The sequence below is a fragment of the Periplaneta americana genome, chromosome 7, assembly GCF_040183065.1.
Source record: "Periplaneta americana isolate PAMFEO1 chromosome 7, P.americana_PAMFEO1_priV1, whole genome shotgun sequence".
Lineage (NCBI taxonomy): Eukaryota > Metazoa > Arthropoda > Insecta > Blattodea > Blattidae > Periplaneta > Periplaneta americana.
The window spans coordinates 125,471,050-125,489,341 of NC_091123.1; the positions used below are offsets into that span (position 1 = coordinate 125,471,050).

Consider the following 18,292-nt stretch of genomic DNA (forward strand, 5'->3'; position numbering starts at 1 on the left):
CTGTCTTGTTTTTATTATAGGAAAATCAGCTCTTGAGAGTCTAATCCAGTTGAGGGTGCTGATTTTGATAGGAGTTGTATTCAAAAACTTGTCACATTCTGCAGAAAAGTCGAAGAAATCCTCATCCTTCATCATTATTACATTATTAGGCCTTACCTCTTCTGGAACCATGGTCTTGCATCTTTTTTTTCTTTTCTCTATGATGCCAAATTCCCTATCACATGGCATGTAGGAATGTTCTGAAACCAGGAATTTCAAGTCCACTGAATCAAAATGTTTCTTGGCAATAATGTAAATCAGGATCATTAGAATCATCTGATTCTTATTATTCTGCCCTGCACAGTTATCAGCCCATATTTGTCTAGACACACTCTGATGTTGTAAAAGGAGTTACTACCTTCTCCGCGCCAACAGCTGTGCACATACAACTTACAACATCTAGTGACTACGTTTCCAACTTCGTTTCATTACATACGGACATACTACCTTCTCTGTGCCATTGGCATGGCCATTTACTACCTTCTCAATGAAAAACCTAAAAATTCGAATTTTTGGCACTTACGACCTTTCCCATGTCAATGCCTCAATTATCATTTGGTGAACTGTTGTTAAATAGGAAGTCAATTCTAAGATAATTTCTATGTACGAGAAAGATTACACGAAAAGCATGGAATTCTAAACGTTTCAGTGTAAAGTTTCATCTATGTTGTCAGTGACGGAATCGGTAGTTGCAGGATAGAACCCTACACTGTGATAAATTCTACTATGATGTAAATATCTGAATGTTGTGTTAGTTTGTTCATGCAATTGTTCCCTCGTTCTACCAGTCACAGATCATTAATCTCACAACATGGCGCTTTCAGTCACAGTTCACCATATGCATAGGTCCATGAAGCTTACTAATTTCACAACATGGCTTCCCAAGCAACATAACACCTTGTCCTACAATGCGCTTAATAAAACTTGAATTTTGTGTTTTGCCTGTGCCTTTCTTTAAACATTTTATTTTTAAATACAATGCAAATTCAGCTTTATATTATTTTATTTAAGGAGATTTTCCAGACCTACATGCAAAATATGTCAAATTTACTGCGTACGTAGAGGTAAATGAACAAGCCTGCATGGGGAGAGGTTACTGGCTAATCGAAATAATAGATTTTCCGCTGCCACTGTTTGTTATGGTCTGTATGTTTTATTTGTAAGATTTGTTCATTTTTATGTTTTGTAGAATTAGATGCCACTGTTTCTATAATTGAGACAGGGAAATCAAAAACTCCATAATTCCAATAAACCAAATTTTACAGGAGAATATTGATAAAGGACGTTTCTCAGAAATGAATTCAGACGAGTGCTATAAATTTTTTTCTGAAATAGAATGATTGTGGAGTACCTTTCTTTCAGTATTTCGCTGCCCCTTCATTATTATTATTATTATTATTATTATTATTATTATTATTATTATTATTATTATTATTAGTACCTTCATAAATTATTCTCAAGGTGATTACTTGAAACTCTATTCCACTCTATACAATCATGATTGGAATTCCATATATCAAACTACTGATGTTAACGTTGCTGCTAACGCGTTATCCCAGATTATGAACAAAGCTATTTCTCTTGCTGTTCCTGTCACTTTCGTAAAAAAATCGCACCATCCTAAATGGTTTTCAAATACCTTGCGTATACTTATTAGGAAAAAGAACAAAGCACATAGAAATTTTAAGAAATTCAAAACTGATCACCATTATCAAATTTTTTCCAATTACAGAAAACAAGTTAAAGCTATGATTAAATCTGACAAATTTAAATGGTTACAATCCATTGATGAAAATTTGAAGAATGAATCTAATAAATTTTGGAAATACGTAGAATCTTTTCGTAAATCCAATAATTATCCCACCGAAGTATTAATAAATGGGATTCACATTACTGATCAGCAAGAAATTGCTAATGCATTTGCTAATCAATTCAAATCGATTCAAAAACAGCCTAATTCTAATCTCTGTTTGTTGGAGTATAATTCTACTGACTTCTTATCCTTACCTAAAATTACAGTTGAAGACGTTTCATTAGCCATAAAAAAGCTTAAACCTAATAAATCAAAGGGCACTGATGGCATTCCTAATTTTATTATTAAGGGATGTTCTAATATTCTAATACCCGTTTCAACCTTTATATTTAATTTAAGTTTATTAACCGGTACATACCCTATGCTTTGGAAAGAAGCATCCGTTATTCCTATCTTTAAGAATGGTAAAATAAAATGTTGTTTCCAATTATAGACCTATTTCAATATTAAACAATTTCTCAAAAATTTTTGAAAAAATAATCCACAAACATGTTTCATTTTATGTTAAGAATAAAATTAATTCAGCACAACATGGTTTTACTAAAGGTAAATCAACAACTACAAACTTAGTATCCTACCTTAATCTTGTTATGCCTGTTGTTGAAACCCAAGGTCAAATTGACTCAATTTATATCGACTTTAGCAAAGCGTTTGATGTTGTACCTCACAATATGCTGATAAATAAATTAAAAAACTTTGGTCTCTCTTCTAACTACGTGAGCTGGTTTGAAAACTATTTAACTAATAGACAATGTTGTGTTCGTCTTGGTGATTCTCTCTCGGACCCATTTAATTGTTTATGTGGAGTTCCCCAAGGATCTACATTGGGCCCTCTATTATTTTTATTATTTATTGATGACATATGTAAAAGAATAAGTTCAAACTACCTGTTATTTGCTGATGATCTCAAAATCTTTCGCTCAATAAATAGTTCTGCCGATTGCCAAACTCTTCAAAATGATATTAATTAACTCCATTGAACTTTGGTCTGACATTAATGGAATGAAAATTAATGAAACAAAAACTTTTGTCATTTCGTACTCTCGAAAAACTACTTCCATAAAATTTAATTATTCTCTTAATAACGCCTGTATTATTAGGAAAAATTCTATAAAAGATCTTGGTGTACTACTCGATTCTAAATTATACTTTCACGATCATGTTCAATATATTTATAATCATTCAATAAGAATGCTTGGTTTAATAAGGTCTATAACCTATTCTTTTTCTACTCCTGAGTCACTATTAATTCTATACTTTACTTTGGTTCGCTCTAAACTTGAATATGCATCTGTAGCCTGGAATTCCATTACTTCAACCGATTCGGTTAAATTGGAAAATATTCAAAGAAAATTTATTTCCTTATGTGCTTTTCGATATATACCCAATTCCACTGACTTTAACTATGATATTACCGGTAAATATTTTAACTGTTGTAGCCTTTATGCAAGACGTCTAAATCTTGATTATCAATTTTTTTGCAAAGTTATCAAGGGTGATATTGATTGTGAGTCTATCATAAACAATATCAGCCTTCGTATTCCTACAAAAGGTTTAAGATTTCAAAAAAATTTTTATAACCGAAATTCAAAATCACTTTCTCCAGTCTGTAGATGCATAAAATATGCCAATTTGCATGGGCACAATTTAGATCCTTTTAAGGTTTAGTTTCGTTTTGATTATTAGTTTTTACTGTTTGTACTCAATTTTATTTATGTATGTTTTTGTTATTTAAGATATTATTTATTTTTGTTTTGCACCTTTGTATCTTCTGTTTGTGTATTGTGCTGAATTATAATTGGCCTCTGGCTGTTGTTCAGCACACAAATATTAATAATAAATAAATAAATAAATAAATAAATAAATAAATAAATAAATAAATAAATAAATTATTATTATTATTATTAACATATTATTAATGAAAGGTCCGGAAGTAAAATATGGTAAGTGACGTTTTAATGTCTTGAAGTTATTAGCCTAGGTAGGTAAATATTTATACATGCAACAGTTTGTATAGTTAGCAGGAAAGTAAAATCTATATACTTCTGCCATCTGTTGAGATGTTGGAAAACTAACTATTGCATTAGACGCACAATGTAAGATACCATATTATACCCTACATATTTCATTTTTGACCAAAATGTCAGTTACATGTTTTATGCCCGAACGTCCCAATTGTCAGACTGATTTTTGTGTTTCACTACTCAGAATCCCAACACTTAGAATTACTCTCATCATCTTCACAAAAAATCTCTAATATTAAAACTTTTTCTGTAAGTTTCGTCTGAATGACACAAATAATCCAAATTAATAATAACAATAATAATAATAAATTACTTAAATTATAATAATTGAGGGGTAGGGTGCAAGAAAGGCACTTCTCTCAAATGCAATTTTTTAGAAAATTGATGTTCAAAATTCAAACCTAATAATGTTACCTATGCACGCCTTTACATTTTGGGTACTCCTGACCTCTATGATCACAGTATTGAACTACATCTTGGTGATCATAAGCACAACAGATCAGAGAACACAATAAAGCGTTTTACTGAAAAGGGCACATCCTCTAAAATGCCCTTCTTGCACCCAGCCCTCAATTGTAGTTCTTAAATTCGGTGTTATAATGTTTCATTATTCACTTCCTTAGCTGTCTGTAACACTCTCACTATTTTTGCAATTTTCGTCATCAGATGGCAGTTGATTAGATAAAACATAATAATGTTTGTTATTAGTAAGGTTCGTATAAAGTAGCTGTATCAGGATGGGCATCCTTGGTCCTTTCATTTTGTTTACAAACATTAACTACAGTTGTCGTGTGTCTCCCAGCCGACAGTAGTGACGACGTAAATTCAGTTCCTAACGGCTGTACTGTCCATTCACTGATGTTTTAGCCAGAGGCGGAGAGTCTTCTTCCCAGCGGGTAGAGTTTAGCTAGTTGTAGATGATAGTGTTTAACTCAGTCAGAAGCAAGTCAAGGTGCAAGGATGTCGGTCCTGATACAATTACTTTATCCGAATCTTAGTTATTAATAGCACACAGTAGTACGTTTTTGAGTTTTTTAAGGTTTCAGTACTCAGAATCCCAACCCTCTGTATTACTCTCACTGTTCTTGCCATTTTCTTCACCTGCTAGATGTGGATTGATGATTTGAAAGAATGTGTTCCAGATACTATTGCGAAGCATCGTTTTAATTATAATAACACATATAATTCATCTCATAGTTCTGTGATATCTATACTAATAATAAATCTGTGCCGAAATTTTTCTGGTAATTTTCGATTTTCCAAAAATAACTGGTCCTAACTTATATAATTAACCACTCTGAAACCGAAAATCGCTTTTTTGAAATTTTTGTTTGTATGTCTGTCTGTCTGTATGTTTGTTACCTTTTCACGCGATAATGGCTGAACGGATTTCGATGAAAATTGGAATATAAATTAAGTTCGTTGCAACTTAGATTTTAGGCTATATAGCATTCAAAATACATTATTTAAAAGGGGGGTTATAAGGGGGCCTGAATTAAATAAATCGAAATATCTCGCTTATTATTGATTTTTATGAAAAATATTACATGACAAAAGTTTCTTTAAAAATAATTTCCGATAAGTGTTATTCCTTGAAAAAGTTTGATAGGACTGATATTTAATGAGATAAATGAGTTTTAAAATTAAAATAACTGCCATCTAAGGCCGTGTAATGAATTAATAAACAAATGACTTCGTCTATAAGGGGCCTTGGACAGCAACACTAGAAAGGTATGAAAGATAGCCTACATAGAATGTTTCTATGTTTGTATGAAGTAATATCGGAAGCTAAATTAACCGATTTGTATAATTAATTATTATTTCACCATTGGAAAGTGTAATTTCTCTAGATGAACATAATGTTATAATGTTATTACAGTAACTTCTGATATAATATAATATACTGTAATATAATGTAATATAATATAATATAATACAATATATTATAATATAATATGTAATGTAATATTATATAATATAATTTAAGTTATTTGAAGGGTTCAGAACCATAGTGGGCCAAACGCCATTTACTGAATACGTAGAAAACAAGGGTTCAAATTAAGTTATTACCATAATTCAATGGAAACCTATAACAAGAAAAATAAAGTATACACATTAAATCTAAATGATGTCAATTTTCATTAAACTATGGTTGCATGTAATAAAAATTAAGAAACATGTTAAAGGAATTGCCATTGCACCAAATGATGTCTCTGGACCAAAATGATCGCATTTTAATTATTTGGATGCAATTTAAAGTAAGTAACATATTAAACGATTTATCCTTCTATCAAACACGAATGTTCCCTGGATCAAATGTCCTATTTTAATTATGTATTTACTTTATATTTATTTCTAACGGGTGCAGCGGAGCGCACGGGTACGGCTAGTATCTAAATAAATTCTTTAAGATGAAAATGTGTATCGATAATATGAAATACCAGAAATTTGGTACATTCTTTTTCTGCCTTTACTAGCATTCTTCTACACACCATTTTAGATTTTTTTTTTTTACAAAATATTGACTTATTTACATAGATTACATTTCTGTATTCCTAAAATGCATTTTTACTTCTCCAGGAACACATCTTGGTGGGCTTAAAATACAAAGCATACTACTGCGTACAGTCGCTAGACAACCCCTCTCTATGGCGGTTCCATGAAGTTTACATGTTGCTGCTCATCCTGGTGATACCTACTTCCATCATGGTGGTGGCTTATGGCTCCATCTCATGGGAAATATGGCACGTCATGCAGAGGCGGTATGACATGACCAGCGGCCAGGCGTGAGTATTAACAAAAGTACAGATTATTAAAAACGTAGCAATTATATGGTGTCTCTAGTGCATCACAAAATATTTTCAAAAACAGTTTATTTTGACTACCTCGTAAGAAATTCAGTTCAAGTTCATAACGAAAATCTAATCAGTAAAGACTTTCTATGTACTATATATATTTAACAAACTTCTCGCCACTTATAAGGCTATAAATGCCATTTATTTCTCTGTAAGTTTTGCACCTGATTTATTTGACACAGTTTGTTCAAAATATGTGGTCACAGACTGATAGTAGATAGTATCCACCGACGTAATGATTTTAAAAGCGAATATAGGTCAAGAAAATAAACATGCATGTGTCAAGAAATAATACCAATGGTGATAGAATGCTGTAAGGCAAAGGTATCCCCGTAACATGCCATGAAGGCACTTGGGGGCATGGAGGTAGAGTCCCATGCTTTCCATGACCTCGGCACTAGAATGAGGTGGTGTGGTCGGCACCACGCTCTGACCGCCTTTTACCCCGGTACTCAATTTTATAGGAGGCTGAGTGAACCTCGGGACCGTTCTGAAAGTTTGGCAACGAGAAAAAATCCTGTCACCACCTGGGATCGAACCCCGAACCTTCCAGTCCGTAGCCAGCTGCTCTACCAACTGAGCTACCACGCTGTAATAAGTTGAAGTAACATTTCACTTAACCCGGGCTCATCACAATCCAGAGGCGAAATAAAACACTGCAACATACCCTCGACGATGAGTCGAGAGAATAGCTTAATAGTTCAGCTCTAACTTTACTCTAGCATTGTTATTGTATGGGTAATATACAGGGTGATTCACGAGACTTACCGCCGAAGAAATTCTGAGCAAAAAATGTCACATAAACAATATCCTACTTTCAATATTTTCAGAGTTAAACTAATTTGAAGTTCTTAGTAAAATACCATTTTTCTTTAGTTTTAAGGGTAAAAGAATATTACAAATAGAGAATAAACTATTCAAAAGTATGATTTCCTTAATTGGCTAGTGTTCTGAAGCTAAGCTAGTGCAACGAAGAAAAAATAATAAATCCAGTTCAAAAGAAATAAAACCAGCTGCATTGTTATAACCATGTACAAACGCCCAGTGCTCTTGCCAGTGGTTAATAGACAATCGGAGAGGAGAAGGAATTTAGTTTAATAAAATCTATTACACAATCTGAATAATATTTTTCACCATGGCGCATTCGCATGAAATGAAATTTGTTTGCTAAGATTACAAATGTCGACTCATCACTAAAACAAGTCAAATAAAATGGAGAATAATTATGTAATTCGGTTTTTGATCATACTAACCCCATACATATAGGACCTACACATATACTGTATGGCCTATACATATGTAGGTGTAATGGAAAATCAGGTTCACTTATTAATTAAGTTATTTTATTCATTATTATTATTAATTATAATTATTGTGTATTAACTGTCAACACAAATACAATCTATGATCATTTCTCTCCTTTGCTGTCTATGCCTAACAACCATATGCGCCACGAATATCCTTGCCCCACAGAAACCGCGCAAGTGTTATCTGAAGAACTAGAGAACACTATAATAACCAAACAAGAAGTAATTGAGGCTATCAGAGGAATAGCTGTTGATACTGCTCCCGGTCCCGATAGAGTACTTGTTCTTACACTTAGAGATGATACTTGTTACGATATTATTGCTCACATTGCGACATTCATGCTGTCCCAAACTATAGTCCCAAAATATCTCCAACGTGCAAGAACAGTACTAATTTTTAAAGGTGGTGATAAGTTAGATCCAAATAACTGGAGCCCAATAACAATCTGCTCAGTTTTAAGAAGAGTCCTGGAACGAATATTGGATAGACGATTGCGATCTTTTGTTAATTTCTCAGAACATCAGAGAGGATTCACAAATTCTCCTGGCTGTCTTATAAATACTTCTATACTGGAATCCATTCTCTCCTCAGCAAAACGTAAAAAAAAGGCCTTGTCTTAATATTTCTTGATATAAGCAAGACCTTCGATAGCACTGGCCATAGTCATCTGGAGCAAACATTGTCTTCCCTAAACATATCTCCCAAATTATCTAAGCTCATCATTGGCTTGCAAAATGGAAATTCCACACAAATCGAGTCCAACCATCAGAAGACGAAGCCTGTCATTATCAAAACAGGAGTTTTACAAGGTTCGCCCCTCTCTCCTTTATTGTATAATTTATCTACAGATCATATATTGACAGATTTGTCATGTAATGAGAATTTAAAAGAGTTTGGATATTCTTTAATGACTGATCTCCCAAATATAAATATAATGGCATTCGCTGATGACATTGTCATTTTGCGTAAAGATGTAAAATGGGCTAAAAATCTCACCTGCCAGGCTATTTCCAAGTTTGAAGAAATTGGATTACAAATTAACCTAACCAAATCCAAAGTCTTATCCATTAAAAATGGATCTCTTGAATATAGTGCTTTAACCTTAACTCCGAGTCACTCAATACCATCCATAACTCCAGATGAAACCATTACATATCTTGGTGTCAATTACAGTTCTACACCGGTCTTCGATCCTAGAACAACAATGGACAAACTGAAACAAAAGCTGGAAGCTATAGCATCATCTCTTTTACAGCCATACCAGAAGTTTCTCATCATATCCACCTTTATATGTCCTTCACTTATTTACATCTTTCAAATGACTCCAATGAAGAGAATTCCTTCAAAGTTTCTCTCTGATTAGAACTACAGTAACAGAAATTTTAAATCTTCCATCCGACACTCCAGACAATATGCTTTATTCACCTAAGAAATACAAAGGACTTGGTCTTTATAAAGCAAGCTGGGAAGCTTCTCTACATTTTATCAACGCCTGCAAATTGCTTGCAAATACAAACAACATATATGTTTCAAATACACGTGATTTGACCAATGAAATACAAGCAAGTCTGGATAAACTTGGATTGACAAATATTGACTCCTCTGATCAGATAAACGTATCATCTTTACGAAAACTCCTACGAGACAAAGAATTTGATTCCTGGTGTACGTTGCCTCAGAAAGGAAAGGGAGTCATTCTATATAAAGAATACACGCCTGGTAATAAATGGCTATCTAAACCGAATTGATTGACCAGCAGCGAATGGAAGGACGCTATTAAGATGACTGCCAATGTCTGCGCAGTACGTGCTCTACCAGGTAGGTCTCAGAATGGAACCCACTGCCGACATTGTCGGAGTGAGAAAGAAACACTTGCTCACATTCTGGGAGCCTGTCCTCATGGAGAAATACTGAGAAATAGTCGTCACCACAAGATTCCTTCCCTCCTAGCATCGGCCCTACGAGGAAAAAACTACCAAGTAGAAGAGGAGGTCCATGGTTTGTCCACAAATGGATCTACAAGGCGCATTGACATCATCGCTGTCCCGACAAGATCAACAAGCGGATTCATAAATGATCCAACTGTAAGAATGGAAATGTACGAAAATCAACCTGCTGAGATACATCAGGAAAAATGCGACATATACGACCCCACTATACCATATTATAAAGAAAAATATTATCAAACTTCGATCGAAGTTATTGAATTACTGATTGGGGCTAGAGGAACCATCACAAAAAGATTCGCGCATTTTTGTAAGCAGTTTGGTCTAGGACAAACTCTTGTCACTGAAGTATCTATGTCTGCAGTGAAGGGATCTATAAAAACCCTAGAAACCATCTCTACACGTAAATAGATTGATCTCTTTTCTACGGTGATCTGCTCACTTAAGTTGGGTCTTGCAACTAATGCTAAATAGACGACTGTGATCACCCAATAGCTAATAGATACTAGAAAATTTTATGTTTCTTCTGGAATTAATGATGTTTTTTTTAGTCTTTTCCAATTATTTCTAATTGTGCTATTTCTTATTCTTTTTTTTTTCTCCATTGTTTTCTTTTTTTTCCATTATAACAACAATTTTATGGTAAGCTTTGTCTTCTAGGCAGCCTTCACTTGGAGGAAGCTGAATAAAATTTATTCGAAATAAATGTGTAATTAAGTTACTACTGCCACCGGGTGTTTTCCCACTTGCAATACATACATACATACATACAATACAATACAATACATACATACTGTACATACATACATACTGTACGTACATGCATGCATGCATACATACATACATACATACATACATACATACATACATACATACATACATACATACATACATACATACATACATACATACATACATACATACATACATACATACATACAATATAGACAAAGAAAAATATCCTGTAAATGAATTTACCGATTTTCAGAAATTCAAGTCACAATCCTTAAGATATATTAGTCACTTGATACGTTTTGAAACAATAACAAGAATTAATCTAGAATTTAAAGCAGACATCGGGCCTTGAAGTCCATTTCTGAAAGGTTGTCTTACATTTCTTTCAAATACCGGCATGCTATTGCTTTCGACCTTCAATTTCATTTGTTTTATGGTAGCAAACCGATTTTTCCAACAAATCATCTTTAAGCAATATTCTAACATTGGTGTAAATATTGGTTTTTGGCCATAGCTGTCTTCCTTTGAGAGGCTAATTTCTGACCAAAGTTAATTTTTCTCTTGACTGGTCTTACAGACAATTCAGATAAGTCAATCTTTGATAAATCTCTGAATAATTAGAATATAATTTGATACCAAGCAGAGCTTTCCACTCTGCAATCTCTCGACGTGTCAAATAACTTGTTTTCCTCATTACTTTTTTCACACAATTAATATTTTACTCTTTAAACAACTGTTTTTATACAGGAAAGGTATAATTAGTAATTGTTGTTGTTTAGTCAACTCTCCGAAGACAGGTCTGAATCTCACAAATGATACCAACAAGGCATCACTTATGAGGCAACTAGGCTAGGAGATAATGGGATAGAGTGACCAGTTCGTTTCCCCCTCCAATGCATACATAGCCGATCAGTAACATATTACAATAATCAGACTTCACATGTATACAAACAATTATTCCTCCTCTGACACATATCGTCAAGTGAGATGTACTGCCTGATAATAGATGTACATATCAGCTGTAACCGCAAACAGAGGTAAATTAGAGTATCAATTCACAAATAAATAGATAAAACTAAACCTGAATAGCACACACTAAAAGCAGGTATGCTCCGATTACTATCACACATACAACTAAGACATTTGGATTATTATTACAATAACGACATGTCATAAGGCGTTTATTTGAGCTACAATAATAGCACTGTAACATTATAAACTCATTTCAACAGTACATAGAGTATATTTAAGACTAACGTACAAAAACTACCTGCAGAAGTTAATAATACACAACAGATTTAAATATTATCTTCAATGCATATTCTGAACTGAGAATGTATGTTTAAGTTGCAGTGATTTTCTCCAGGTTCTAATTTGGGCAGTAGACACTGATTGGTTAAAAAATCTCAATAATAATTAAAATATTAGAAATATGTTAAAAATACACACAGTACAAGAAACGTGCATAGTTCAATAAATATTATCGACGGTGTTACCACAGTCTAGTACAGTGGTCGTCAGTACTCGCTGAAATGTGCAATGGGTACGCGGTGCCGTCCCGTGTGCACTGTCGTGCAATAGGGAGAGATAGAGAGCATACCAGCTAGCAGCTACGAGAGAAATATAGTGCACTGCGTTTTCCGCGGGTAAGAGAGGCTAGTCCCAGTGTGCTCTGTACTGACGACCCCTGGTCTAGTACATCCAGTCACGAAACTTGAGGTTATTGTTTGCATTTCTCGCAACTCTGGGCCATAAGCTCGAAACGGTGGAACCAAAAAGGTGTACTAGTATGGTCGTCAAATTACCCGTAGTGTGTTTATCAGCCGGTTCATATTATTATGATTACAAATTGTTTCGTGTAGTGAATATTTCAAAAGTGTAATCAAGTTCAGCAGGTGTTATTTTTTTTTTATAAATAAGCTAATATTCTGCTAAGCTATACTGTAAAATATGTCCTTTGATATGTCCCCCTATGCTTTAACATGTGAAGGAGCGCCAACATCCGATTGATAAAAGAAAGAATGTGGCAATGAAATGTTCAATCCATGTGACAACCGTAACACTTCTAATATTTATTTATTCGAATGATAAACACAATCTCAAGATTAAAACAATTAACTTAATACAACTTAAAGTAACACTTAATAAATATACATTGAAATGTACATTGATATTAGAATCTGCTAATACTCCTGTTACCTCCACATCGATTCTAAACCGTTTACGTATGACCGAAACCGATAGTAGCAATTGAATATACCTATGGCAATTGGCGGTATTTCGCGTAGGATTATGGGGCATAGAAGGTGTAGTTTGACGTCATATCCGTCGCACCGATTTCAAACATATTTGCTTGAAATGAATGAATGAATGAATGAATGAATGAATGAATGAATGAATGAATGAATGAATGAATGAATGAATGAATAAATGAATGAATGAATGAATGAATGGAGAGGGGAAGTGGGAGGAGAAACTTTAAAGGTACGTGAAAACAGGTCCTTGCAAGGGGGGAGTTGGGGGCTGTGAAAAACTGAATATGTGAGCTCCAAGCCTCTTGGCCACTTGTCCCACTTCGGGTTCGCCGCACCAGTGAAGGAGCGCTAGAAATTTCGAGAGGAAAAGCCGAAAATGGACGTAACTGATTAGCTACAACATACGGGGGGAGGGGAAGAAGTATAGCAACCTGATCCGGAGGAGTTAGAAACGCGATGGCACCAACTAGGAGGAGAAGTGATAGAAGTCTAGGCACGAAAAGGTAATAGCCAATTTGGCTGTTTGAAGATTCGAACGCGTAGGGATTAATCATCTTAACGGTAATAGCCAATTGGCTCTTTGATGATTTTGCTCCCTCCTTTCTTTTTATCCTCTCAGATTTCTCGCGATACAATGCTCCAAGCGGTTAGCAACTGAGAGTACTAGGAACAATAGACTGTGTGATAGTAGCGATCCTAGTGGCTAGCAACTAAAGTTCAACTGTCATCGGATGCATATTCCTTACGTATTGAGCTTCGTGACTATGTACTAGACTGTGGTGTTACAGTACCATCACGATCTTGCTGTAGCAAGTGTTCTGTACTTTACTCTCCAATACAGTAATTTATACACTGTTCAGTATTACGTCATAGAGAAACACGCGTTGGTTCGACAATTCCTGATTTCTCACGAATCTGGGGAGAGCTATTCATAATCTGTTACCAAGTTAAATACTAGCATTAAATATACCAAAATCTTTAAGGGCCATATTCATAGACATTCTTAGCGCGGGCTTCCGGTGGATGATCAGCGAACCTAAGTTTTTCGTATTCATAAACCTGTGTTAGCGATATGATATGATATGATATGATATGATATGATATGATATGATATGATATGATATGATATGATATGATATGATATGATATGATATGATATGATATGATATATGAATCCTGTACAAGTAACCAGTTGATAGCCGAAGCTAGTTTAGCACGCTCATAGCGCAGACTAGCGAAATGTCTATGAATAGCACCCTAAATGTTCCATAATACATAATTTATGGGATTAAAGTCAGGGGTTATTCAAGTCTGACGAACTCACAAACATGTGACATTTAAACAGCATATAGTCAACCTATAAGTATCTTTGCGCAGATAAGAAATGCTACAGACACAAGTGACTTTTTCTACCCTAACGTGAAACGTTTCTTTTCACTTCGTCATAATGTCCATGTTTCTGCCCCATGCAATGCCACAATTCACACAAAGCACTTATAAGTCCTATTTATGTCAAACTTTCTTGGGTATCAGCCTGTCTTGAGACTCAAAATCTTAAGATATTCTTTACAACACTTAACAGTATGAAAACTAGAAATCTCATATGACCGAACTTGTTCTCAAAATAAATAGCATGTTATTTAATTTCGTCGAATAAAGTCCAGGTTGTAAATTACTATTAACTGCAGACATTTGAATAAAATGTATACGTTATAATTACGCATATGGCACCTACAACTTTAAATATTTTTCAAAGACTTCATGTCACGAAACTTAGGTTTGATCAATTTCTCAGCCAAATTACTTGGAAACAGTGAAAACAAGGTGTCGCATAAGTAGGCATATAGTAATAAAATAATATAGTCTCATGCCCGATTGCAATCGATAACGGATCGATCAGGCAGATAAATAAATGTTGATTTTCGATTGATGACATTGATTATAACTACAAGTACTTACTCCTAAAACTATATTGTATTACTTTATACTTACTTATGCACTCCCCTATATATCAACGAGAATATCCTCTGAAGATCCCGATATTCCTTCAAATTTATTTTTATTACCTTGAAAGCTCTACACAATAAGCTGTGTATTACCTTTAAGGTGGATTTCCTTATAAAAGTCTCTTGTGGTTTCTGAAACAAAAGAAACTTCTGATACTCTACAAGACACATATTCTTTAGGGTATACTTCCCTCTCGAACTTGCAACCGAAAAATAAACTAAAGAAAGTGCTCAACGACAAAATGCTTTCAACAATGTCAACTTGGGAGAAAGCATAACAAATACGCACTGCGATTTCTTCTGCATTAAAGGATCTAGTAGAGTACATCGATGTGCAGATTTTGTGTAGAATTCATACTAAAATAGTTGATATAAATAATTCTTCGGTAAGTTTGTACTTTAGTATAAGACAGAAAATATGAAATTAACACAACTGTTTCCTAAGACACACCTAGCACCTCACTATGAAATGTACCATTGCCATGTTAAATTAAACACTTGGACAGAATTATGGAAAGAAACTAGACACGATGTCCATTTCGTAATATGCGTAAAATATGACCACCACGCGAATGTGTACGAATTTAAGACCAAATAATCGAATGTCTATAATTCCTGAAGTCCGCAAAAGAAATTTGTTATTTTGAAATGTTCATTGTATACAGGGTGCTTCACAAGAAATATTAAATATTTTTGGAGATGATAGCGCAGACTATTCTGAGTAAAAAACTTCATACAAACATGTGTCCAAGTTCAATTACCGCTGTTTGAATGTTAGGCATAAAATGTCTTGCAAATGGCATGATGGTACGACAAATGACTACGTGCAAAGCAATAGTACGTGCCACTCTTCTAAGATCATCTGAGGGCAATAGTGTTGAGACTGGGTAACATATTTTTGTAGTTCCCTTAGCTACAATGATGGACATGTTCTTCCAGCATGACGGAGCCCCTGAGCATTTTAGTCGTCAGGTTACACATCATTTAAATATCACATTCTCCAAACGATGGATCGGCCGGGTTGGTTAAATGCAATAGCTACCAAGGTCCCGAGACCTTAATCCTGTCGAATTTTATTTGTGGGTTGATCAAAGGCGAAGTGTACAAACGAAAAGTAAATACAAGGAACGAATTGAAGGATTTTTAGGAAAAACAACCATATTCCAAAAACATAAATTTTCAGAAGAAACAAAAAACTACAGTGCGTTCGTAGCTCAACCGGACCGTTCCGCGGTGACCTTGGACTGGGTGAAGATTGGCGCGCCTGCCTCCAGAGTAGTCCTGTAGCTACCGCTGACGCGCCAGTCAGTCGAGTTGGCTCTGTCGTGAGGGAAAGACGCCTGTACGCTTGTTGTGAGTAAAATTGTGTTGTTTCGTGGTGATAAAGTGTCTATTAATAATGATTGAGTACACTTTAGAACAACGTATTTTTCTCTATGATACGTATGTAAAATACTCTTCTGCAATAAAGTGCCGAAGAGAATTTGAACATCGGTTTGCAGGTGTTCGAATTCCTAGCAGATCAACTATTCATGACCTTGTCAATAAAATCAGACGTACAGCAACTTTTTTGAACAAAAAACGTGTTCAACAAGGCCATGTACTAACAGAAGAGAAACTTAATGAAGTAGGGACCCGGTTAGAGCACTCATCCCGGAAATCACTACAACGTTTAGCACAAGAGGTTAACATTTCCAATACGTCAGCTTTTGTGGCAACGAAACTTCTGAAACTTAAGTCGTACAGGGCAACTGCAGTTCATGCTTTACAACCACAAGATCCTGTAAATAGGGTTAATTATTGCAATTGGTTCTTGCAGTCCGTTCATAATGGCGACGTGAACCCACTTTTAACGTTCTTTTCTGATGTAGCGTGGTTTCATCTTCACGGTCACGTTTCTACTCAGAACAATAGATACTAGGCTACCGAAAATCACCATGAAGTTTCTCACCACGCTGCAAAGGTTGGGGTGTGGTGTGCAGTGAGTGCGAGTAGAATTATCAGTCCCATATTTTTTCGACACAACAGTTGATTCACACGTTTATGTAGGCTAATTTCAATTTTAAACATTTTTTTTTTTTCCGCAACTAACAAGAAATGAACGATTGAGTGGCTGGTTTCAGCAGGATTCAACTACAGCGCACACCGCTGCGAATTCTATGCATGAATTGCGAAATGTGTTTGATGACAGAATAATTAGTCGAGGATTGTGGCCACTTCATTCCCATGACCTATCTCTATGCGACTTTTATTTATGAGGAACGTTAAAGAATAAAGTGTACGCATCAAATACGCACACGTTACAACAACTGAAGGACAGCATCGCGAGAGAAATATAGGCAGTCAGTCAACATGAACTTTTGCGAGTGAACCAGAATTGTTTTCGGAGATATAGGGAATGTGTTCGAGTTGAAGGCCATCACTTTCAACATCCGTTGTGATGTAGGTAAGCCTAATGTTAGTAGAGTAGTTAGTGTTCCGTACCCATGACTTGACGGTCGTTTACGTGTAACTCTGGCTGCAGGCGCGACAATCGTCACCCAGTTCAAGGCCGCCGCGGAACGGTCCGGCCGATCTACGAACGCACTGTATCTGGCATGAGTGTTGACACTTCAAGTATGAAATTTATCATGACATTTCTTAAGATGTTGTAGAAACTTGGGAAAACTGAAATCCATTTATAACTTAAATTACCTCATAGAAATACGTGTATAAATGTAGGCAACTTTGGACAATGGTTGTTTTAAGAAGCAATTCTGTAGTGGCTGAAATGTGACTCTCCTTTGATATTTTTTTCTTCTCCTTTTGTTGTTTAAGTTCCTTCAATGGGCTTACATCAGCATATAAAGATGACTTCATTAACTAATACAACAATTCACGTGCTAAAGTATTTTTTGCTGAGGTGGCTTTTTCCGCGTACGTAAGAAGCAGCACTCCCAGTCTATTACAGTTGAAATTGTATGAATAAATGTTTCAAGATTATATGAATGGGATATTTGTAAATGCTACCATCGTCCTGCACAATGGTTGTGTTCACATACAAAGTCTTTCCACTATGGTTCTTTATGAAAACCACTGAAAATTTCCACTCCTATAAAGCCTTGGTTTTTCTGAACCGACGCTTGCGACATGAGGGATGCGAGGCGGGCCTCGCACAAATCCGGACTACACGAGACATAGCAAGTGGTTTCTATGACCTGGCACCTCGCAGTTAGAGAAACAACTGACTATGGCTCGTGTAGTCCGGATTTGTGCGAGGCGGGCCTCGCATCCCTCACGTCGCAGGCGTCGGTTCAGAAAAACCAAGGCTT

At 35.2% G+C, this 18,292-nt stretch overlaps 1 protein-coding gene across 2 annotated transcripts in view; it reads left to right on the forward strand.

Moving 5' to 3' along the window:
• The window catches only part of LOC138703430 (gastrin/cholecystokinin type B receptor-like), a 206,350-nt gene that overhangs the window by 35,193 nt on the left and 152,865 nt on the right, over window positions 1-18,292 (forward strand). For both annotated transcript variants that reach the window (XM_069831281.1, XM_069831282.1), the window contains exon 3: window positions 6,457-6,662. In XM_069831281.1, the coding sequence (XP_069687382.1) occupies window positions 6,457-6,662 (206 nt within the window). The remainder of the gene's footprint in view (window positions 1-6,456; window positions 6,663-18,292) is intronic.